Source organism: Cajanus cajan, chromosome 5, assembly GCF_000230855.2.
Source record: "Cajanus cajan strain Asha chromosome 5, NIPB_CcT2T_4, whole genome shotgun sequence".
Taxonomy (NCBI): Eukaryota; Viridiplantae; Streptophyta; class Magnoliopsida; order Fabales; family Fabaceae; genus Cajanus; species Cajanus cajan.
In genome coordinates, this window is record NC_138521.1 from 17,049,636 (window position 1) to 17,073,520 (window position 23,885).

At 33.7% G+C, this 23,885-nt stretch overlaps 2 protein-coding genes across 4 annotated transcripts; both read right to left on the minus strand.

Annotated features, from left to right (window-relative positions):
• Positions 1 to 7,663: 7,663 nt before the first annotated feature.
• Positions 7,664 to 9,932, minus strand: BHLH071 (beta HLH protein 71). The gene is made up of 3 exons (XM_020348121.3): positions 9,048 to 9,932; positions 8,225 to 8,635; positions 7,664 to 8,042 (listed from the first exon to the last, which is right to left on the minus strand). Exons 1-3 carry the CDS (start codon positions 9,438 to 9,440, stop codon positions 7,944 to 7,946), a joined length of 903 nt encoding a protein of 300 aa, XP_020203710.1. The 5' UTR covers positions 9,441 to 9,932; the 3' UTR covers positions 7,664 to 7,943.
• A 1,148-nt stretch (positions 9,933 to 11,080) lies between these two features.
• On the minus strand, positions 11,081 to 22,060 carry LOC109789221 (transferases, transferring acyl groups). 3 transcript variants are annotated; one of them, XM_083075018.1, is made up of 16 exons: positions 21,817 to 22,060; positions 21,669 to 21,732; positions 21,537 to 21,582; positions 21,304 to 21,425; positions 20,800 to 20,891; positions 20,636 to 20,711; positions 20,469 to 20,558; positions 14,354 to 14,427; positions 13,262 to 13,349; positions 12,563 to 12,685; positions 12,355 to 12,451; positions 12,136 to 12,262; positions 12,001 to 12,052; positions 11,868 to 11,912; positions 11,473 to 11,571; positions 11,081 to 11,388 (listed from the first exon to the last, which is right to left on the minus strand). In XM_083075018.1, the coding sequence occupies exons 1-16, from the start codon at positions 21,870 to 21,872 to the stop codon at positions 11,236 to 11,238; spliced, it is 1,404 nt and encodes a 467-aa protein (XP_082931144.1). In that variant the 5' UTR covers positions 21,873 to 22,060; the 3' UTR covers positions 11,081 to 11,235. The 3 variants fall into 3 exon arrangements, with proteins under 3 accessions (XP_082931144.1, XP_082931143.1, XP_020203714.1); XM_083075017.1 differs by having other exon boundaries at positions 12,355 to 12,459; positions 12,559 to 12,685; positions 21,817 to 22,058; XM_020348125.3 differs by having other exon boundaries at positions 12,355 to 12,459; positions 12,559 to 12,685; positions 20,818 to 20,891; positions 21,817 to 22,055.
• Between the last annotated feature and the right edge of the window lie 1,825 nt (positions 22,061 to 23,885).

Sequence of the window (23,885 nt, forward strand, 5' to 3'; positions counted from 1 at the left end):
TCTTCAAAGCATAAAACATAAAAATAAAATAAAAATGAGAGTCATGAGATGGTTTAAGTAAAAATGATTTAATTACTCCCTTGTAACTTCTCCTAACCTCTCCTTCTCAATTAATAAATTAAAAAATAATAATAATAAAATACAATTTAATAAATATCTAAGATGTCCTTCCTTCCCTCTTATAAAACAATTAATATAATTAAAATACAACTTTCACTTTTAATCAAATAATATAAGCATATTTATTAATAAAAATATATTTTATAAAACACATCCTACATCAATAATTAAAATAGTAATTACAAATCATGTTTCATAAATAAAATAGAGCTCATATAATTAATTAAATAATATCAAAAATTCTAAAAATAAATACATTAAAAACAATCAGAATACACTTTCTCTTTTTAATTAAAAATAACATGTTTAGCCTTTAATAAAATACATTTCATAAAAATCTGTCTCATATCAAATAATCAAATATTAATTAAAAATCATGCTTTATATTAAAATAAAGCTCACATAAAATAGATAAATAATATAAAATATACTTCTCCCTTTTATAAAACTAATATATGTTTTATATAAAAAATAAACCTCATATCAAATAACTAAATAATATTTATAAAAAAAACCTTCTAATAAACACATTAAAACATTAAAATAAATACTACCATATTATTAATATAATTTTTTGAAAATTAGGGTGTTACATAAACTAAACTTAATGGAATAGTAGAATTACAAAGGAATTAAAACCAAGTTTCTCAAATTCAATAACATGTAATAAATCCTAAGTAGTCCTAACTAAGCCTTGATGTCACATGTCTTATCAGAGCAAACCTAACACCAAATTCTGACCTCATCTCCAACATCTTTAGACTCATGTTGATGATTCTTACATAACCACCAAAGGAAAACAATACAAAAGAAAAGGAGTGAGAAACATCTCACTCTGGCTCATGATGCAGGAATGCAAACTGGAAAGCCAAACACAAGCAAGGCATACAATAAGATACAACCTACACATATAAACAATATCATCACAATTGTTTAGTCATAACATAATAAACAATAACAGATACATTATAATGCATTATGCATTGGACACAGACTACATATTATCATGCATGTGGCACCAGTAAAAACATCACACTTGTGCACTGTCACTAGCAATACATGTAGAGTAGCCTAGAAGTACATGTCAGGTCATACCTTTTATGCACTCTGACTAAGAGGACATATTATTAGGTTTTGGTCAAGATAATTAAACCATGCAAGATACATCCTATACACACAAAAGGTAAGATTGAGACTTCCAAACTAAGCTATCCCCCAAGCTTTTATACAAGGGGTCCTGATGGTGTATTCTATATTGTACCCTTAAAAAACACTTTTATGCATATGATGCATATCAAACAGATTCTATGCTTAAAACTTCACATGATCTCATTAATTCACATATAAAAAATCTCATTATATCATATTCTTCATCATTCAATAATATACACACGTATATAGGTTCATGTATATTTCAACTTCAAAATATAAGAAAAATATCATGCAATCCAAAGAACACCAAATAGAAATCAAAGACAAAATGGAGCCCAACAACACACTTCCCGTGCCTGCCACGATACCTCTAAAGGACCACATTGGCCTTTTTTTGAACCGTGTTTGGCGTGATTGAGGCCACGCTTGGTGGGAACACCATAAAGAGTTCACGTCCAATGAGAGTTAGCTCACGCTTGGTGGAAGTATCATAGGGAACCCCCTAGAGCTTCCATGCCTAGTGAGGGTTATCCCACGCCCGATGTGAAAGACCTCGAGAACCAACATATCAAAAAAACACAATTTACGAGTCATGCACCAAATCATCAAAATTCACAATCTAATTGGTAGAAGTTTTCTATAACATATAATTAACATTCCATATTACTCAATTACACATATAACCAATATCTTTATGCAATTATCCTAACAAGTTCCCTTAGGATTTCCCATGGGAACCCACAAAGACCTCAAATCATACAAATATAAAACATATAATTGATCATACATTCAAACAATTCATATCATTAGGAACATGTAAAAAAGAACAAGAAACAAAATAAACATATTTGAGAAAAACTCCTCATACATAAGCATACAAAAAAGATAAGATTGAGGGTCAATCCCGTTACCCAACATATATTCCCATACCTAGAGCAAGATTTCTACTTCCCCTTACCTTGTTGAGCAGAGAAAGTTGGTGATAGACTCTAGGTGGTTCCCTTCTTGCTCCTATTCTCTAAGCTTTGAGCGTAAAAAAGAATAATGTGTACATAAAAAGGGAAGATGTGTAAAAAACACTAATTAAAACTCTTCTCTTTAAAAATTTAACCTTCTTTTAGCCTTTCTTCAATTAAAACACTTAACCTTAGTTACTAATTCTCTTCCCTCTTAACTAATTAAATAAAATATTAAAATAAAACCTTTAATATCTAAACATCTTATATTATAATTCAAAGCATATCAAATAATTAAAATAAATATTAATCAGCCCTTATTAACTAAAATAAAAATACCAAAATTATTAATTAACTACTTATATTATATTTTATGAAAAACAGGGTTTTACATATGAGATGTAATTGTTGTTTGATTTGTGTGTGTCTATCCTTATGCTTTGTATATATTGGATGAGATGTATTCTCATACCTTGTGTTTGTATGGTTTGTGTTTGGACTGAACGTCATTTGCAAGAATAGAGAAGGTACAAGATAATGGATTTGAGGAAGGAGAATTATAAAGAGGGATCTTCCTCTAATATTGTGACATCGGGGCTGAGTTTTAGGATTAATAGTGGTTTAGTAGTTGGACTTCTATTTAAGTGTGTTTTAATACCAAAATTTCATTGATTTAAGAGGTTGTTTTTATTTATTTTGAAACAATGCTTTATATATTTTATTTTAAATGATGATTAAAGATGTGAACCCTTTTACATTAAGATTCCATAAGGAGAGTTAGTATATCTTGTTTTTATTTTCTAGAATTTTTTTATATTTATTTATTAAATCTTTTAGGATAGAGGGGTGTCACAATGATGGATGAACACTTCCAAAACTCTTCCCTCTTCCGAGATCTGCACCCATAAGTTCTTGAAACTGAAGAAGAAATTGCAAATGGTGGAAGGATCGAGACCAGTGCTGGTGTGGTGCCACTTTTTCAAGGAGAAAGATGAGCCAATTGCACACTTGCCACAATAAGAAGTTTCTTGAAAGTTAAAGGAGTCACACTCTAAAAAGAGACTCTAAATAATTTAGAATTTTACATCTTTTAAGATGTACCTAAATAAGGAAAACATGTAAACAAGAATGTTAAATAACTATATATAAATATTTTAGCAATCAATTTGTTATATGATTAATATATGTCTACGGTGTCTTTTTTAAATTTATGTATTGTTATGATGCAAGCAAAGTCCCACATCATTCAAACAAGAGGATGAACATAGGTTTATATACACACAATTGTCTCCATTGGTTGAGAGGCCTTTTGGGTGATGTCCAAAAGCAAAACCGTGAGGGCTTGGGCCCAAAACGGACAATATCTCACCAATGTGGAGACATGTGTATATGTGTGGGGTAACCCCCTCGATGCACGACAAGTGGTATCAGAGCCTGGTTGTCTGATCAGACAACCGGCTCGACGAGTATGATGGCTAGCAAGTGGATCCAAGTTTGGGATCCCTTGTGTCGAAAGTCTTCCTAACGGTGGGTACGGTCCATGTGGAAGAGAGGCTTCCTAGTAACATAGAGGGTTAGGAGGCGTGTCCCGCTATCATGAGGGAGGTCATGATGGAGCGGCGGTGCAAGCACTCTGGGCGTGAGTGAGCTCTGTGGGGCCACCATCGGATAATACTTGTAGTTTTCGTTCCAGGGGAAGGGGCAAACCGTGTGGTCCTTTGTTTGAGGGGAAGATTGTTGGGATGCAAACAAAGTCCAACATCGTTCAAACAAGAGGATGAACATATGTTTATATACACACAATTGTCTTTGGGTGATGTCCAAAAGTAAAACCGTGAGGGCTTGGACCCAAAACGGACAATATCTCACCAATGTTGAGACATGTATATATGTGTGGGATAACTCCCTCGATGCACAACATGTATTTCACAATCAAGTCAGTCTAAAGTGTTCACAATCAAACATCATGCACTCGGTCATCATTGAATCATAGTGAAGAGCACCACATTGCAAACAAATCATATATGAACTAACCTCATAGTGGTCACCATCGTAAGCGACTTTGTGAAGAACTTCTAATTAATTATATAAAGCATATAGTGATAAGTTAAGTTTTGTGTATCAATGCCATTATGTAATGTCAAAATCTGTTCATGAAAATGTCGATAAAAACTCATTTGATAATCAAATATATGACCATATTTCTTGATTGGCAAATCACTTCTATGGCATGCACAATAATAAAAGATATAGGAAGAATATTTGGATTTAAAAAGTTATAATTTATGAAAGGTAAAAATTTTGATATTATTGTGATATGTAATCTTATGATCATTCATGAATTGTTTGAGTTGCTCAAACTTATACTTTAGTAATTAATTATGTATAATTTAAGTAAATAATATGAAAAATTAATATGAATTTTTTTATCAAAAATTAATAAATATTTCTTTATAATTCATAATTTATTATATTTCTATTTTAAAAATATTAATTACATAAACTCTTATTAATATGATTTTTTTTTGCAATATAAGATATTAAGAGAAGAAAGATAAATAAATTAAAAAGAAAAATAAAAAATGTGTCAAGAGAAAAATTATAGGTTAAAAATAAACAAAGTATGAAGAATGAAAGCATTGAAAATTGTTTAAAAAAAACAAAAAATACTAGACATGATCCTGGAAATGTGTTAAAAAAGTGATAGTTTGGTTTATACCATAATAAACATCCTCCGCAAGAGATAAATATATTCGAATAGGATAAAATTACTATGATTTATATAACCGGTGAAAACTGTGTTAAAGATGATATATATATATATATATATATATATATATATATATATATATATGAAATTAAAAATATGATAAAAAAATTAAAGAATAATCGGAAAAATAAAAGATAAAAAACATTTTTAATTAATATATAAAAATATTTTATTTTTTTAAAAGTATTCACTCTATTTATTCATACTTGCTTTCTCAATAGAGATTTCTCTCTATTTTTATTTTATTTTATTTTATTTTTATCTTGTTGAGTCTAATTATATTGTTTTAAACAATTATAATTATTTTGAATATAATTTTGTAAGAAACATAAAAGTTTAATTTAAGTAATTATCAAAACATTATATTTTATAACTATAAATTTTTTAATATGTATAAGAAACACATATATCACCGTATGATGCATGTATCGCACCAGTATAATTTTATATAATATGTAGAATAACTATTTAAAAAACTTATTTAAAATGATTCTTTTATTATTTAACAAGATAAAAATCTTAAAATTAACTATACATGAACATTAAATCCTTTTAAATGAAGAACATAACTTTTGCAGCCACGCAGGTTGCTCCAAAATTCCAAACAACCAATAAATCCGTCCCCACACAAATATACATTGAAAGAGAGGCGTAGATTTGTTTTATGGATCATCCATGCATGTCTGTTTCTCTGATTCTTGCTTACACTAGCGGACACAATGTCTTAATGAGGATATTGATTTATCGATCACACATAACGAAACAAAACTGAAAGCTGAATAGCTGATGAGAATGAAAACAAAAGTAAAATTGCATGCACTGATCCTGCACAGGCCTTTAATTTTATACAACCCCTTTTAATGAAAACTTAAAAAAAAAATATATATATATATATATATATATATATATATATATAATAAAATAAATCATATCACGTACCCCAATATGCAAACTAGGCCGCAGTGAATCGTAAAATGAAATTTACTCTCAGGTAAACACAAACTCACTCCCTTCGTTCCTTAATCTCAAGAACAAGAAAATGTATTCAATCTCAGCAAGAAGATAAGCATAAAAAGAAGATATACTGCAATTCAAAATCCATCAATTGTTTCTTCCTGTAATAGATTCTTACAATGGTTTAGCAATGAGAGCAGTATTTCATATATCATTTATTAATTAATCACCATGGAAAAAATTAATTTTAGTTATATCATTTTCTAGCACAGTTTTTTTGGTTTTCAAAGGACTATTTAACTTGTCTAAGATTCTCTTTAAATACAAGTTATAAGTGTTTTTAAGAATTATTTTACTAAAAATAATAAATATCTTTTTAATAGAGAAACACTCAAAAAATACTTGTAAATTTGTATTTAAAGAAACTTAATTTAATTAATTTACATTTTAATTGTTTAAGAAAAGTGTTTTATACTATATAGTGATTAAACTCTTCTATACCGTGAAAACAAAATATTGCAAGAATATGTATTCAGTGTACCTTTTTAAAGTTCCCATTAATTTTCATGTTTAGCACGCAAACGCAAAATTCAATTGGCTTTGACAGGTCTTCTTTTTCGGAAAATAGTTGAAACAATATAAATTAGTTTTAAAATATTATTTGATCCCACAATACCATTTATGATAAATTATTTATAGTAAATAAATAAATAATCGTATCAATGCTAAGATCTTATTAGTTAAGAGTACTGTAAAATTACTGTCACATGCATGACATTAAACTCCTTTTATTTAGATCACTAGAGTTAGCCTAGTAGTTAGGTAGGGAAGGATTGAGATAGTCAGAAACATGAGGACCTAGGTTCAATCCTCATTGCGACCATCTTTGTAATCTTTCCTATCTTTATATAAAAATAAAAAATAAAAAAAATAATAAAAAAAATAAAAAAAACTTTCTATTTTACATAAATAAATTAAAATAAATCAAAGTTTGGATGGGGAAAAGTTCTTCCACACGTGAACAGTTAGAAAATATTATCCATGATTCAATTATATATTACATAACAATAAGGAGAACTAATCAACCCCAAGTTAGCATGGTCAACCATTTATCTTTTTTTATCAATGTTTCCAACTTATAATGTTTGCAAAGAAGTAACCATGTACCCCACTTGCAACCTCACATAAATCCAAAATGGTTACCTTTAAAACTAACCTCACATATATTTGCTTATATTATCTTGCTGCAAAAATCAGTCCATGTATCTTACAATTTCACCATCTCCCATCTATAACCAAAAAACAACAAAAATTATAAATGTAGCCACGACGCCAACATGGGCAAATTTTGTTTTCTTTTACCTCCCCTGATATAGGGTAGAACCTCCTTTTAAGTGCGTCAACTCTCAAGTGCATTATCGCCCAAACAAGGATTAATCCACGACTGTGCGTGATTGTTCTAAAATAGAAGCATCCATATACTAGACAAAAATGAGCATGATGATGAAAGTTTTGGCTCGTATTTGCCTATAATAATTTAGTTCACCATTCAAATGAATTGATTAACCATGCTTTTCGTTTCTTAATAATATAAGAGATGTTTCAAAAATGAATAATAAAATATTTTTGTCATATGAAGATTATCATCCTCATTGCACAACGACCTTCATATGTTGGGCCACTGAAGAGGAAAATATAGCTCAACCGCAAATTAAACCAGATAAACTGTATCAAAAGAAAATTCATTTGGTTTTGAAACTAGTGTGTCGAATTTTGAGCAAACCATTCCCAAACAAGTTATACTTTAAGCAACCAAAACACCATCTATTGCAACTATAGTTTAGCATTAACACATCAGTTGGACACCGAACTAACAAAAACAAAAACTAAAGCCATCAGTAAATATTCTTTTCCTCCCTCTCTCTCTCTCTCACTCTCTTGAGGGTTGATTTGGTCATTTCACCAGAATATCGTGTCCCTGGTGAACATGATCAACAACAAAGGGAAGCTTCTTCTTCAATTCTTGCAAGCAAATGATGAACTGCCGTTGCAATACCATCTACTGAACCAAGTTGGAATCCTTCTTCAACCTTCATTAAAAAAGTCACATTTTAGCTAAACAAACTCTCTAAATGACGTCATAATTGAATAAGTGGAAAGAATCATTCTACTGCATTTATTATAAGAAGTTGAGACAAGGTGGAAAATGAACCTGACACAATACTATATATATGAATAGTTGATTATAATTGATAGTCAATTAATTACATACCTTAGCACTGATGGAATAGAAGACCAAAGGGTCTATGGTGGTGACATTGAGATGTAGGATGGTGAGATGAAGTGTTTGAAAACCAGCAATCAACTTTGTTAGTAGCCCAGGGCTTCTCCTTGTGAGAATTCGAAGATTTGCATGGGTCTCGATCAAAGTGACCTCGATATCAGCTATGGCAGCTTTGGTCTTTGATGTGTATTTGTTAGGAGTCTGGGACCATGTGTACTGAGGATACAAAAAAAATTCTGCAAAAGGTGGTTGCATGAGTTTGGAAATCGCCGTATTTTCATTGGTTTGTGCCACTTCTTGCTGTAAAAGTTGCAGCTTTCTAGCTTCAAGTGATTGCAAGAGGTGCTCCAGCTCCTTCACAAACTCTATGGCACCACCCACTATAGAGGCCTGGTCACCCTAAAACACAAAAAATTTGCATGCTGAAAAAATTAGTTGCATGGAGAAGTACATGTTTATACATGAAGCACTTCCAGTGGCCAAAGTATGAATGCAAAAACATGTTTGATTTCAAAGTTTCAATTATTTGGCACCGTTAGAAACGGGTTACAACTTAGACTTAGTACTGCATTTTCTTCACCTTAAAAAGGAAAAAAAAACAAAGTACAAAGAGCAATCTGTATAGTTATTCCAGCTCAGATATAAAGTTTAGAGTATTCTTGCATTATTTCAGCATTGTACTGGTTAGCATAATCGTTAAAAGCGAATCTCCTCATCTCCACTAATTTGACCATAAAATGGTAGTGATTTTTGTAAAAAAACCCAACTACTTTCTTTATGAAAAAGAAGGAAGCATGAAATTGAAACAAACCCTTTGGACGTAGGACTCAGGCATGAGTGAACGGAGGACAGAAAGATGCTCATTCATCTGCTTCCGGCGGTTTCTTTCCACTGTAATGTGGGTGATTCTTTGTGTCTCAGCCTCTTCCTTGTTCTTGCAAACCCTTGGCTTCCTTCTCCTCTTCTTCCTACTTTGCACCCCCACCACATTCTGCTTCTTGCCAATGATTTCTGGCTCGCTGGCTTGGCGCTTTCGGGTCCTCATTGCATAGTTATCATATGCAGGGTCATGCTCCTGATAGTTCACTAAACTTTCCAAGAAACTAGCCTCCGAAGAATCATGATTGGTATATGGAGTTGCAGAGATAGTGTCATACAATATGAAGTTGGAAAACTCGTTGGATGAAAGAGTTTCCAAAGCCATTATGCTCCCTTCTCTTCAACTTAAGTTTATGTGAATTCCCTTCTATCTGAGAGAACCAAATCAGCACCAGAGTTTTCACGAGTTTCTACTAGACATGACAAGCATTTATAGCAAATCTTACTAACTTGGTTGATGCAGTTTGAGTCACAGAGGAAGAGGAGGATGGAAGTTTAATATTGGAAAAAGAGTTAATTTAGATTAGAGGATGCGCAGCACGTGAGAAGGGCAGAAAAGGTCTTGTGCTTTTCAGGAATCAGAAAGGTGTAGTAAAAGGAAACAGGCTCCTCACACATCCATGCTTTGGTTTCCTTCCCAATTTCATAGATGCTGTCAAAGACTGGCACAGCTTATGCCAATGAAGAGTAGGGTGGGGGACCCAAATCTATATAGAAATAAGCATAAAAACAACATAACAAGCTGTGCAATAGCTACTCATCACATTCAAATCTGTGTTGGGGTTTGCAGGAAATGAATGGCTCACGCACCCGAGATTCCCATATAAATAATTTAGAAAAAGACTATTGCATGTATTTGACAATCCACCGGTACAACATTCTACATGTCAAAGTCATATCAACATTTTGTTCTTGTTGAAAATCCTACGGTAGATTTTATTACTCCATGGTACACGTAGAGATACCAATTAAACCGTATCTAAAATTGCATGGTCTAATTAGAACGTCGTCTCGTCATTATAATCTACAAAATTACCTCCACAAAAAGATAATTTTGGTATAATCTATCAATTAATTGTGATGAAGAAATCATTTTTGGTAAATTGGTATCCACTTTATTTCCTTAACGACCAACGGAGCCCGTTATTACTTGTATTGTACAAGGGAACTACAGTTCGACGCCATATTGTATTCAAAACTGAGGATAGCCATGACCAAGACCACAAGATAGTTGACAAGGAACATCTTTCGACTCCAATTTCAAATACGTGAGATCAAAAACGTGTAGAAGCAGGTGAATAAAATTAAGCACAACTTTGCGTAGAAGCTTATAGTTTATGGCAACCACATCAATAATTCAGTATTAATATTGATGTGGAGTTCTTGTGTGTATAGGCTACACCTCGAAGTGGAGTTTATACTTTAGCCTTATGTGCTGATGAGGACACACGAAAGGACAAAGGTCGAGCAAGGGGCGTGGTCCAAGCTGTCAGACACTGCTGGATTAACCATGTGACTGTAAGCTACCCTTCTCGAAAAAGTACATCAAATGCAGGTCCACATCACCTAGGCTACATTCAAATCCCCATAAGTCTGTTTCAACCTTTCTTTTTCCATTACATATATTGCCTAGAAAGATTTATGCATGATTTTACCCGTTTCACTGTGCAAGCATGTATAAAAACTACCAAGGGAATGCCAAATTAAGAAAAGCATGGAAACACAAAAGCACCTAAGTATGAGTTGTAAGTTGCATTTGCTATGAGTGGTCAATCGTTATCCATGCTGAGATGGCATGCAATGCATGTGCCGGGAAATGGCTCTTTCTTTTGGGTCAACAAAACGGCTTTCCGTGTCATAAAGATAAGTTTTGTCCAGTCTGCGTCATTTTTATCATACATGTGTATTCCTAAACAAGCTGACCAGAGGACGATTAAAAATCTGAAGTATTTATCAACCCATAGATTGAGTTCAAGGCAGTAGGAATTTTATCATTTCTACCTTTATTGCCACACGAGTTTTATAGTAAATTCACTTGATGATTAATAGAGAAAGACATGTTATTTTTTAAATGAATGATAACACTAATCTAACAGACTACTGCATAGCAAATTTCTGCTTCACCAAAATTTTAATTTCAAACCAAAATAATCTGCAAGACCAATTACAATTGATAAAATATAGGCATAGACAAGCAAGATAAAAACGGCTGTGACTGATGACGCAGAGAGGGTATCAACAGACAAGTTTACCAACCCCGTGAGAACATTTGCCTGCACACAAATCATAAGAGGAAATTATAACCGACATCTAGAGAAAGCATATATGTTTGTAACAAAGGAATATCTTGTTTTCACCAGAAGAAATGTAGCCAGTAAGTTCCGATTGAATGCTTCTTCAAGTATTGAAATTTTACTTCCAGGAACAAGATCAGCCAGCATTAGAATTGATAACAGCTGAAAAAAGGGAGATATTCAGATTAAATAATCAAATCCATAATCAGATGTAACATTGATAAATCAAGAATGCTGAGCTGTGAATTAAGGATTGTGATATTGATGGAGACTGTATATAGCAGGATTTGGTATGCTACACTAGTTCAGTTGCCTAAATAAAGTTTAAACAGTAGCAACCAAGATAGAGACCAAAATTAATTCAAAAACGCAGCAAGTGCATCATAAGCTACAAAGTCAACATTCCTGATCACACTATGTTTGACACATCCATCAAATGAAACTGAAGTGCAACTGACCTGTAGGTTGTCAGCCAATACCATAGTAACATATGGGAGGTTGCACTGCACAATGTATCAACAATCAGTTTTCATTCATTGATGCTAAAAGATTTCCCCTCTAGTTAAGAAACTATAACATAGTTAGACATACCGTTCTGCGTGAAATTCTTTCAACATGCCTGTCTAGAAGCACAGTTAATAACCTAACATGGGCATCATGAAAAAGGAAAAGTTCAAAGCTGTGGACTTAATTCAACAGGATAAAAAATTTTGGATCAAGCTTTACCAAAGCAGGATGGAGAGAACCCAAACCCTCATCCGAACCCATCTGCTACTTCTAAATCCAGTGGAATGGCTTCCAAAGAAAAGATAGTTTCCTAAATGAACACCAAGAAGGTACATACCCCAGTATCCTGGAGAGAAAATAGTAAAACAGCTAGAAGTACTTGCCAATGAAGTTATAGCTTTAGAATCAATATTTAAAAATGTAGGGTGCAATCCTCACCAAATATGCTAAAAATCCCCTCCTTGTTTTGACTTATGATATCCATTCCTCTTTCATTAGAAAGCAAGTAATGATTTAAACCATGCATCAAACAGAACTGGTACCCTTGGAAACAGAAATTAAGCTTTATAAGAAATCAGATCTGACAAACAATGCATAAGGATAAGATAGAAATTAAAAATATATATATAAAAATAAAAGTACCTACTAGGACAAGTGAACCCAAAACTCCAGAATATTGTGGGGAAATATTAATAACGGAAGTAAGGATTGACACAGCAGCAAGTGTGAAGAAGAAATTCCAATGCACACCATATTCACCCACGTGTACCTATAAGAATTCAAAATGATGACTGGATTCCTTGAGAACGTCGACTCTTGCAGTAAACAATTATATATAACTCATCATTTGTAAAAAGGCATAACTTCATAGCAGTATCCATTGTAATTAAAAACATTCATGTGATAAAATACCTTAAGAATATCTTGAACTAAGAAATTAAACAATTAGAATTCAATTCTATGAACAGGAAAAATGCATAGCAGAGAACATTATAGTTAAAAACAAAAAGAAATAAAATAAACCAGCATTGTGCATTCAACATATAATTTCATTCAGATGCCAGGTGAACTCTTGTTACAGAATAAGCTCTACTCCGTTTCCCTTGCATGGCATTCAGAATTTTCAGGCATATACAAATTATGGGGGTTGACATAAGATATATAATGCCCAAAAGATTATTATGTGTAATCTTCTTGAACCATGTAGATGTAGTATTACTTTCAAGTTTCAAAAACCTATAGGTGACTAGTCTTGTTAAAGCTTATGATACTGTAGTGATATAAACAGGTTTAAGTATTTCTGTTGCCACGGAACTTTCTAAGAATCCCAATAAAATAATTCCACCTGATAATCCACACCAGTTGTTGTAACAAGACGAAGGAATCCTAAGATGATCAGTGGACTAGTTGAAACTATTGCAATCTTCCAGCTCCTGAAGTATGAGAAAAAAGTGATATTATCAGAGTAATGCATAATGCAGTTTATCTGAGCAAGTTCATTATAGGCAAAAATATATTTTTCATCCCTTAAATTATTTATTAGTGTCAATTTAGTCCACTTTAATTAATCGAATCAATTTAGTCCCACATCTTTAAAATGTATCTCAATGTTTAATTTTTCGTTTCCTCCGTTTAAATACTTAACAAATTTGACACGTGTCATGTCACGTGTCATGTTGTCATGCCATGTGTCATGATGTCCAGCCATGTGGCATAACAGCATGACACGTGTCATATCCGTTAAGTATTTAAACGGAAGAGACGGAAAATCAAACATTGAGATACATTTTAAAGATATGGGACTAAATTGATTCAATTAATTAAAGTAAGACTAAATTGAATCTAATAAATAATATAAGGGACGAAAAATATATTTTTGCCTTCATTATAAAAGATATTATTAGGATATAGAATAAAGAGAATAAGAGTAGTTATTAATTAGAAGGGTATCATGGGCTGGTCCGCAATATCAATATATAGGAGGATACTAGAAAGAGGGGAGGTATGGAGATTAGTAAGTCTTTGTGGGAATAGAGGAGTGGCTCTGATGAAAAGGGGGAAATCCTTGGTATGAGGAAAGAAAAACTTAGTTTTAAATAACTATTCTTCTTACCTTTATTCTATACCCTAACAGATATCAATGTTATAATAGAACAGATAAAAAGAATGAGGAAAGGAAAAACTTAGTTTGAAAAAGCCTGACAGCATTGTTCAAGTTCAGAATCACATTGATTCTTCGCTGTATAGGCTTGTCACAAAAGTTCCCTAACTCATCCAGTTTAAACATCTTATAATTCATAAAACTCGAGAAAATTTACATCTACTCATCTAGGCAAATTGATAAACATACATACAGTTTCCAAGAGTTCATTTGGTGACCTGTTTGAATAAAATTGAAGCCTAAAGACATCAGATAGATTAGCATTTAATGACTCACAAAGTTGTAATATTACGTGCTTGCCGAGAAACTAGAGAATTTGCTACAACAAATGCTCCAACTCCAAGATCCATCTGAAATGCAAAAGTAATCGCAAATCACAACAGAACAATCAAATAATTAAGTGTACTTGTTGTTAGTAATATAGAGAGACAAAATTAATGCATTATGTTGTAAGTGAAGATGACAATGCAATATATAGTTTAAGTGTGTGAGATGGATAAAACTTATAACTAAATGTAATCGATGGGTAAAAAGTAATCCATCAAAAGAGGAGACCCAATTAATAAGTAGAATAAAAATCCCATTATCTCCAACTCTGAACCAAAAAAAGAAAACACTCATTTCTTTTTATTTCTATCTGTAATGTAGTATAGACACTTATGAAAAGAATTGCATTATAGTAGGGGACAAGAATCCTCCTATAGACAAAACAAAATACACAAAGAAGAAAAAGAAAATAGTTCTGAAAGAGGCCTCCAATCCCTTTGCAGGTCAGACAAAGTGACATTGGCAAAGAAACCATGAGCTGGAATTCATGAAGAAGACAATACTAACCAAAATAATCGGCTTAAATAAAAATCTGTGCTTATAGAATCTGGCATTACCATCTAAGTTCAAGAGTCAAGACAAGATATTTGGGAAACCTACTCCCCTGACGTTCAACAAAATATTGACAAGTTTTGAAATCATTTTTTTTTTCATGGATAAACAGGTATTTTTAATCCAGGAGAAATTATCTGCAATTATATTATTTTTCAATAAATCCATGAAATAAGAATTTGACTCACAAAACTACTTCAGAAGTTAATCAATGATTTCCTGATAGGCAAGAAAGTCAACCAGGACCAGAACCTCAAGCCTACCAAGTGTACTACAGGAGGAAAAAAGCCCATTGACTGTAATTAGGATATCAGTTAGCAAAGTGTTAGAGAAAAGCCTATAAATAATAGTCTACAAACAGTTAGTGTATAATAGGGGTTTTATGTGAAATTTTGATAGTATTGACAGGGCTATTTTCCTGTGTGAAAGGAGAGTGCTCCTTTGTACATTTCTGAAGTATTCTTTCATAATAAATCAGTGGAACCATTCTGTTACTTTTGTTCTCCCTCTCTGCTATTACCATCAGTCTTTCTCCCTTACTTTTTCAAAAGGATTCCTAACAATTGGTCCAACCTGTCAGATCCAATTTGAGGAGCAATGGAGAAGATTGAAGCAAAATTCATGGCATTTGAATCCTCCGTGGAACTGTTGAAGAAAGTAACCAGCAAACAAGGTTCCCACATCGCTGAGATCAAGAAGAGTGTGGAAGGTGTGGATGAGATTAAAGAAATGTTGAAAAAGTGGATGCAAAAGCAAGGGATAAACTTCAAAGAGGCAGAAAGTATTGGCAAGAAAATGATATAGAGCAGAAGTGAGGATGAAGTGCCAGAAGTCAAAGAAAATCATTATTCTTGGCTAAAGAAGGTGGAGTTACCTTCTTTCGAAGGAAGTGAGCCATTGGGTTGGAATAGCGAGGGCAGAAAAATTTTTCGAAGTGCAACAACACATTCAAACCCAGGATAAGTTGAGATTAGTGTTCATCAGCATGGAGGGGAATGCAACCCATTGGTTTCAAGTATAGTGCCAAGAAACCAAGAATCCTTCTTGGGAGGACTTATCCACAGCGCTTTGGCAAAGGTTTAGGGGAAATGGTCGTAGTACAGTGTATGAGAGGTTGGCAGCACTAAGACAAACAAGGACTATGGAGGATTATGATCAACAACATGAGCTATTGGTCGCGCAAGCAACGTTGACACCCGAAGAGCAGTTGTTGTGATATTTCTTGGTGGGGCTTTGTTAAGATGTTAGGAATCAAGTTCGACCCCATGATCCCAAAGATTTGATAAGAGCCATGGAAGTAGCTCGTTACATTGAAGCAACCATGTCAAAGGCACACAATTTCAGGGGTTCTCAGAATCAGAATGCAAATTTAGGATTCAGGTATCAAGGTGGGGGTAAATTTTTTTCATGAATTCATTTGGGAGTGTGAACAGCGCCTAATCTTCCAATAGTCAGGTGCGGAGTACACAAGAAGGCAATAGGGCTACCTCAATGTCATCGGTAGCCAAACCAATGGAAAATGGCATATTGAGGCAAAGAAGCAGTACGCGTAATCTTCCCTATCAAGAATATGTTTGAAAAAGAGAGGAGGGGCATTGTTTTTAGTGTGGGTTGGTGAATGGATTAGGTCACCATTGCCTAGAAAAGAGCTTGAGGGTTGTAATCTTGGCAAAAGATAAACAAGTTACAAAAGATGGAGAGATTGCAAGAATTGAAAGTGAGGTGGGTAGTGAGGAAGAAAGGGGCGAAGGCCATGAAGTCTCTTGCCAATGTATGGATTTGTCAAGGTGTTAGTAGGTGGGTTGATGCAACCTCAAACAATGAAGCTTCGAGAGTTTGTACTAGGAGAAACCATGTTAGTCTTAATTGACAGTGGAGCCAACCGTAACTTCATCTCTTCAAATTTGGTGCAAAGGTTGGGTTTGACAATGGAACCAACAATTCCTTACAGGGTGACATTAGGTGATGGCAACAAAAAACAAACTCAAGGAGGTTGTAAAGAGGTTGATGTGAAATTGAGAGAGTATGGTTTATCAAGGGATTTTTTATTGTTTGAGCTTGGAAGGGTGGATTTGATTTTGGGAGTGGCATGGTTAGCCACCTTGTGAGAGGTGAAAGTGAATTGGAAAACTCCGACTATGAAGTTTATGAACCAAGGACAAAGTGTGGAAGTGAAGGGGGATCCTAGTTTATCTAAGTCATTGATCTCACCTAAGGCACTAATGAAGGTGATAGGAATACAAGTAGTCTGAGTGTTATGGGGTGTGGAGACAGAATGCTGTGAAAATCAAGATGAGACTTAGTGTGATTTGCCTAAAGAATACCGAGGCAATTGGAGTAGGTTCTTGAAGAATATGATTGGGTTTTTTTCTGAACAACAAGGTGCCTCCTCATAGGAACGTGGATCATCGTATACCTATCAAGACTGGGGTAGACCCAATGAATGTCCACCCTAGTAGGTATCCTAATCTCCAAAAAAATGAGATAGAAAAACAGGTAGCAGATATGATGGCTTCATGTATTATTAGACCCAGTAATATCCCTATTAAATTCCGATGATATTAGTAAAGAAGAAAGATTGTAGTTGGTGGTTTTGTGTAGATTATCGAGCTCTTAATAGACATGCTATTCCAAATAAGTTGTTGGATGAGTTGAATGGTGCACAATTTCCAAGATTGACTTAAAGGTCGAGTATCATCAAATTCGGATGCATAAGGACAACATTCCAAAAATCGTTTTTAGGACTCACCAAGGACAGTAAGTCTTTAGTCATGCCCTTTGGGCTGACAAATGCTCTTGCCCCATTCCAATGTGCCATGAACATTCCTTCATAGGTTTGTCTTTGTATTTTTTGATGATATTTTTGTGTATAGTAAATCATGGAGAGAGTATATGGCACATTTAAGAGAAATTTTACATATGTTGTTAAAGCATCAATTTTTTGCTAATTTGAAAAGGTATAGTTTTGGAAAAACAAAAGTGGGATATTTGGGACATATCTCCAAGAAGGGTGTTTCCATGGACCCTCAAAAGATTGAAGCCATCCTCCAATGGCCCATTCCTAAATCCATCAAGGCCTTGAGAGGATTTCTAGGTCTCCCAAGTTATTACCGAAGGTTTATATGCAATTACGGGAAAGTGGCTAGACCCCTAACCATTTTGCTGAAAAAGGGGAATTTTATATGGACTTAAGAGAGTACTAAGGCTTTTAAGCAGCCTCAGAAAGATGTCACCATAGCTCTAGGGCTTGCTATGCCTAATTTCTCTCAACCTTTTTCTATAGAATGAGATGCCTCAAGGATAGGGATTGGTGCAGTTTTGTCTCAAAACAAAAGACCCATAGCATTTTTCAGTAAGTCGTTAGCAGATTCATCCCTAAACAAGTCAGTCTATGAGAAGGAATTAATAGCATTGGTTCTTGCCATACAACATTGACGACCATATCTCTTGGGTCAGAAATTTATTGTTTACACAGATTAGAAGTGTTTGAGGTACTTATTAGAACAAAGGATTACTACACAGAAACAGCAAAATTGGCTGGAAAAGTTACTTGGATACGAGTTTGATATTGTGTTTAAGATAGGGGCTGCGAACAAGGTAGTTGATGCCTTTTCACGAAAGGATGAGGAAAAGGAGTCACAAGGGTTATCCCGACCTTTTTGGCAAGATATAATGTTGATTGATGAGGAGGTAAGTGTTGATGCAACACTTTCGAAAATCATTGAGGGGATAGAGAAGGATCCAAGCTCACTTCATTATAAAGGGAGATTAGTTTTGGCAGAGTCTTCAGCTTGGGTTCCCAAATTGCAACAAGAGTACCATGCTTCACCTATGGGAGGACATTCCAAAGTCTATCGCAATTATCATCGAATTGTTTAGTCTCTTCATGGATGAAAAAATCAGTAACAGAATTTGTGACAGCTTGCCAAGTCTTTCAGCGCAACAAATATCAAGCCTCTTCACCAGCCGGAATCCTTCAACCCCTGCCGATTCCGAATGCAATATGGGAAGACATCAGCCTAGATGTTGTCCTAGCTGTGGTGGACAGCTTAAGCAAATACATCCATTTTATTCAAATTAAACATCCCTATTTTGCTCGCTCCATTGCTTAAGTATTTACTAGGGAATTGGTTCATTTACATGGAACTTCCACTTTAATTGTTAGTGACAGAGCTCCCACTTTCCTTAGTCTCTTTTGGCAGGAATTGTTCAAATTACAAGGTACCCACCTCCAGATAAGCATTACTTATCATCCAGAGTCAGATGGCCAAACTGAAGGTCTTAATAGAACCTTAGAGACGTACTTGCGATGTCTCTGAGCAGAGCAACCCAAGACTTGGGCTGAGTTCATCCCATGGGCAGAATACTGGTACAATACCAGTTTTCAAAGTGTAGCTAATTGTACACCATTTGTGGTAGTGTATGTTTGTCCTCCACCATCTTTAGCCAGATTTATACCGGGGGAAACATTAGTAGAGGCAGTGGCGCAAGATTTAATGGAGAGGGATGAAGCATTAAATCAGTTGAAATTTCATTTGGGAAGGGCTCAAGACCATATGAGGCAATATGCAAACACTCACAGGAAATCATCCATAATCAAACCAGGAGACTGGGTATATTTGAAGATCAGACCCCCTAGGCAAGTTTCTATGACCACCAAACTGCATCCTAAGCTATTAGCTCGCTATTATGGTCCTTATTTGGTTCTTAGACAGATTGGGGCAGTTGCTTTTCAGCTCCAACCTCCAGAACAATCTCAGATTCATCCGGTTTTCCATGTCTCTCAACTCAAATTAGCAGTTGGCAATCAACCAGTAGACACGGAAATTCCAACTGAACTCCAAGAGGATTCTACTACTTACCAACCCCACAACATTCTAGAAACCCGCACACTTAATAAATTTGGTGAACAAGTTCAGCAGGTACTTATTCAATGGCAAGGAAAATCACCTGAAGAAGCAACTTGGGAGAACAACACCACCATCCAACACCAATTCCCTGACTTCAACCTTGAGGGCAGGGTTGCTTCAATGGAGGGAGGTATTGATAGGCAAGAAAGCCAACCACAACCAGAGCCACGGGCCTTACAAATGTATTACAGAAGGAAAAAAGCCCATTGACTGTAATTAGAATTTCTGTTAGCAAACAGATACAGAAAAGTCTATAAATAAAACCCTTAGAGTATGATAGGGGTTTTATGTGAAATTTTGATAGTACTGACAGGACTATTTTCCTGTGTGAAAGAAGAGTGTTCCTTTGTACATTTCTGAAGTATTATTTCATAACAAATCAGTGGAACCATTCTTTTACTATTGTTCTCCCTCTCTGCTATTACCATCAGTCTTTTTCCCTTACTTTTTCAAAAGGATTCCTAACAATTCCACTGTGGGAAAAGTGTTGGATTAGGAGGAAGCATACAAATCATATTAAATGAAATCTTTTTTCCAACACTCTTACAGTAAAACATGTCTCTCATTTGTTTTCTCACAACAGAACTTTAGAAGAATCATACCAAACTAGTTCCATAAGTTTCAGTCTTCGCATATCTTCTAGGAAATATTCTGAAGTCAACAGCCAAGATGCACAAGAATGTGATGATCATCTGCAAAAATAACTTTCATTATCATAAAAACATAATACGATCAGAACAACAAAGAATTCTATACTGGCACTTCATACCACAATAACCCTATATGAAGTAATATATGCCCGAAGAGAATTTGGCTCTCCATCAAAAGAAGATGAAGAACCAGACCTGCAGTTAAGTATACAGAGGTCAGGCATCATCTACAAAATCTGGCTAGTGCCAAAATTCAATACCTTACAGATGTGATGTGACCTACACAAAAATGCAAAAATACCTCTTGGCTGCAATATAGAGTAATGTTGAGACAGTGAAAAAACTTGCCATGATATAGGTCCAGTTTGAAAGTACCTGACACCAATTCACAGTAGAAATTACAAAATATAAATGACTGGAACTTAAGTTAAAAGCCTTTTTATGAACATAGCTTCAGTTAAACAAGTTATATGGACGGTTTGGATAAACTTCTGCATAAACACTTCTAGAAGAACAAAATAGAAAGGAAAAATGAAATAAGTTTTTTCATAAGCTAATTTGTAGTAGATCTTTCTTATTAGCTTCTCCAAAATCATATTTTTAACTCATGCATAAGCTAGTTTTAGCTTATGGAGAAGCTTATTTTGATTTTCCTTTCTATTTTTCTCTCATAGTAGTGCTTCAGGAGAAGCTTATCCAAACAGACCCTTAACACCCTACTTTCAAGCCCTACATTTTCTATTTGTTGGCAAAACATTTGATGCTACTGCTACTAGGGAGCACTTACTGTGAAAAATAGGAGCATGGGAACAACAAGGACAAGAAAGTCCAGAGACAATGTAGCTAGGTGTGATTTGAAACTCCTATTCTCGGAAGGTGCATCGTCGTTTTTCTTCCTCAGAGAGGCACCTACAATTAATTAAAAGAAAAAAGAAAAAAAGTATTTGAGCATAACCAAAAATGTTGTGTTTGAGCATTTAACATGGGAAGTTCAAAATTGAAGTGTTATGAGAGAGTGACCAGTAATGGAAGTGGAAGAGATGGAGTGACGAATAAGAACCAGAATCTGTAATGGGAACATAAACAAACACGATGGTGTGAGATTGAAGTTAGTAAGAAGAAATGGGGCATGCAAATTGTGGGGTGACTCACGGGGATAGTCACTGTGAGTGCCGCGATTTCGAGCATAGAGGATCCGCTCAAGTTGCTCACGAATCTGTAAAATTGAGGGAAAAGGGATGAATAATGAAAATTGAAGATTATTACTATGACAGGGGAGAAAGGAAACGAAGAGAGTAACTGTTCTTTGAGATGCTTGTTGGGGTTGAAGGAGGGTTTGGTCAGAGGAGGATCCATGGATGAATTCCAACGGTCAACTTCGGCTCAAAGACGGAGAATCACACAAATGGAGAACGGAACTGGGGAACAACAGTGACACGACACACGACACTCCACTACCTTCCCTTCAAAATGGCGATCGATGAATTTTTTACTGTGCCAGAATTTTTTTAAAAATAATTACAAAAATAATCCCCAATTTTATTACACAGATGAATCAATTTACTCTGTCCCTTCTCCATCCGATCGGTATTCGGTCCCGCGATCCGTGCAGGGTTTTTTTTCTTCATAAATATAAATATTTTAATTAAATAATATAAATAATTTAATCTAAATAAAAAATAATTATGTATTTTTTATATTATTTGTATAAATTAAATATTAAAAAATAAAAAATAATATTTTAATAAGATAAATATAAATGATAAATAATATTATTATGTTTATAAAATTATATTTTTATGTAAATTTTTATAAATTAGAAGATGAAAATTTATATTTTTTTAATGTAAATTTTAATAAGTTATAATTGTAGAAAATTTATATTTATAATAAGTTATAATTTGAAGAAGTTGGAATTTAATAAGTTATAAGTTGAGTAATTTAAAAATTTAATAAGTTAGAATTTGAATAAGTTAAATTTTTAATATGTTAAAATTTAAATAAATTTTAATTTAAAAAAGATATATTTTTAATAAGTTATAATTTAAAATAAGTTATAGTTTATAATAAGTTATAAATTTAATAATTTAAAATTATTTATAAGTTTAATAAGTTATAAATTTAATAAGTTAGAATTATTTATAATAAGTTATAATTTTAATAAGTTATAATTTTAAAAAATGTAATTTATTTTTAAATATTTTTGAAAATTTAAAAAATGAAAATAGTAAATTTGAAATGAATTTTAAATATATTATAATTATTATAATATGTAATATTATGTTTAGATATTTATTTAAATATGTGGTAATATTATGTTTAGACATTTATTTAATTAAGTCTAAGTTGATGTTTTAGTGAACTATGTTGAGGTATATAAGGACATGTTTCGGGAATGAACGATTTTTGAATGAGATGGATACTTACGATTTGAAAATTTTGAATTGAATAAATTATAACTTGTGTTTTACATACAATTATTAACTATCTTTGTAATGATGACCAGTTCCACAACGAGGGCGATGTTTGTTACGTGGTGGATTTCTTCGTTGTAGTTCTTGCTCTTGGAATCCAAGATCAAGTTGCGAAGGATTTGGGTCATTTTGAAGGACCATTTGTTGGAAAGCATTTGAGGAACTATCATGTTCATTTGCAAAATAAGGTTGATAAAGAGACTACAAGTAACTTTGTGCTGAAGATGGAGTTGTAAAATCAATTCCAAATAAGTTTGTAAAAAAGTCCTCTAAAGTAGTTGCAAACAAATGCCTTCTATTAATTATGTTTGCTTTAGGTGTGATGTTTGGTGGAGGAAATGATCCAGTCTCGTGATATGATCATGTGGAAGACATGTCGATATCAAATGATGTGGTAGTTTGTAGTTGTTGATGGCTCCTTCTTGGATCTTCTAGTAATGGTGACATAGATAAGAAATGGATGGAATTGGCAATGTACCATTCTATGTATTCTCGTGTGTGACATAATGGGTCTTGCATTGGATGACCCGTTAATGTCAGCTCACGTCTGTTGATCCACACATTTATCCATTGTGCATGTCTTGTGATCCAATTTTCATCCTATCTTCCTCTCATGTTAATTGCATGGAGATCGTCCAAATTGTTGGGTGGAGAAGGGACTTCTTGGAAGAGTCTAAACTATAATTTGACTTTATCTATTTGATGCCATTCAACAATTGCAAAGCAAAGGATGGCGGTATATGAAGTTCACAGTTGTACATCCCTATAAGCTTCCATGGGTATTGAAGGTTGCAAGTGTTGATATGGGGCCCATAAAAATTATAGAAAGATATAACTTTGTTAATTAAGATAATATGTAAAATAAAAGAAAACAATAAATAATTTGAAATTGTGT

Bases quoted from the DNA above. Each gene is read 5' to 3' on its own strand.
- BHLH071 (XM_020348121.3), bottom strand. From the start codon at position 9,440: ATGGCTTTGGAAACTCTTTCATCCAACGAGTTTTCCAACTTCATATTG. The intron at 8,636-9,047 runs GTTTGTTTCAAT...TTTGTGTTTTAG, and splicing joins CTGAGTCCTACGTCCAAAGG to GGTGACCAGGCCTCTATAGT. The intron at 8,043-8,224 runs GTATGTAATTAA...TTTTTAATGAAG, and splicing joins TCTATTCCATCAGTGCTAAG to GTTGAAGAAGGATTCCAACT.
- LOC109789221 (XM_083075017.1), bottom strand. From the start codon at position 21,872: ATGGATCCTCCTCTGACCAAACCCTCCTTCAACCCCAACAAGCATCTC. The intron at 21,583-21,668 runs GTGAGTCACCCC...TTCCCATTACAG, and splicing joins CACTCACAGTGACTATCCCC to ATTCTGGTTCTTATTCGTCA. The intron at 12,053-12,135 runs GTAAAGCTTGAT...TGCCCATGTTAG, and splicing joins GTTCTCTCCATCCTGCTTTG to GTTATTAACTGTGCTTCTAG.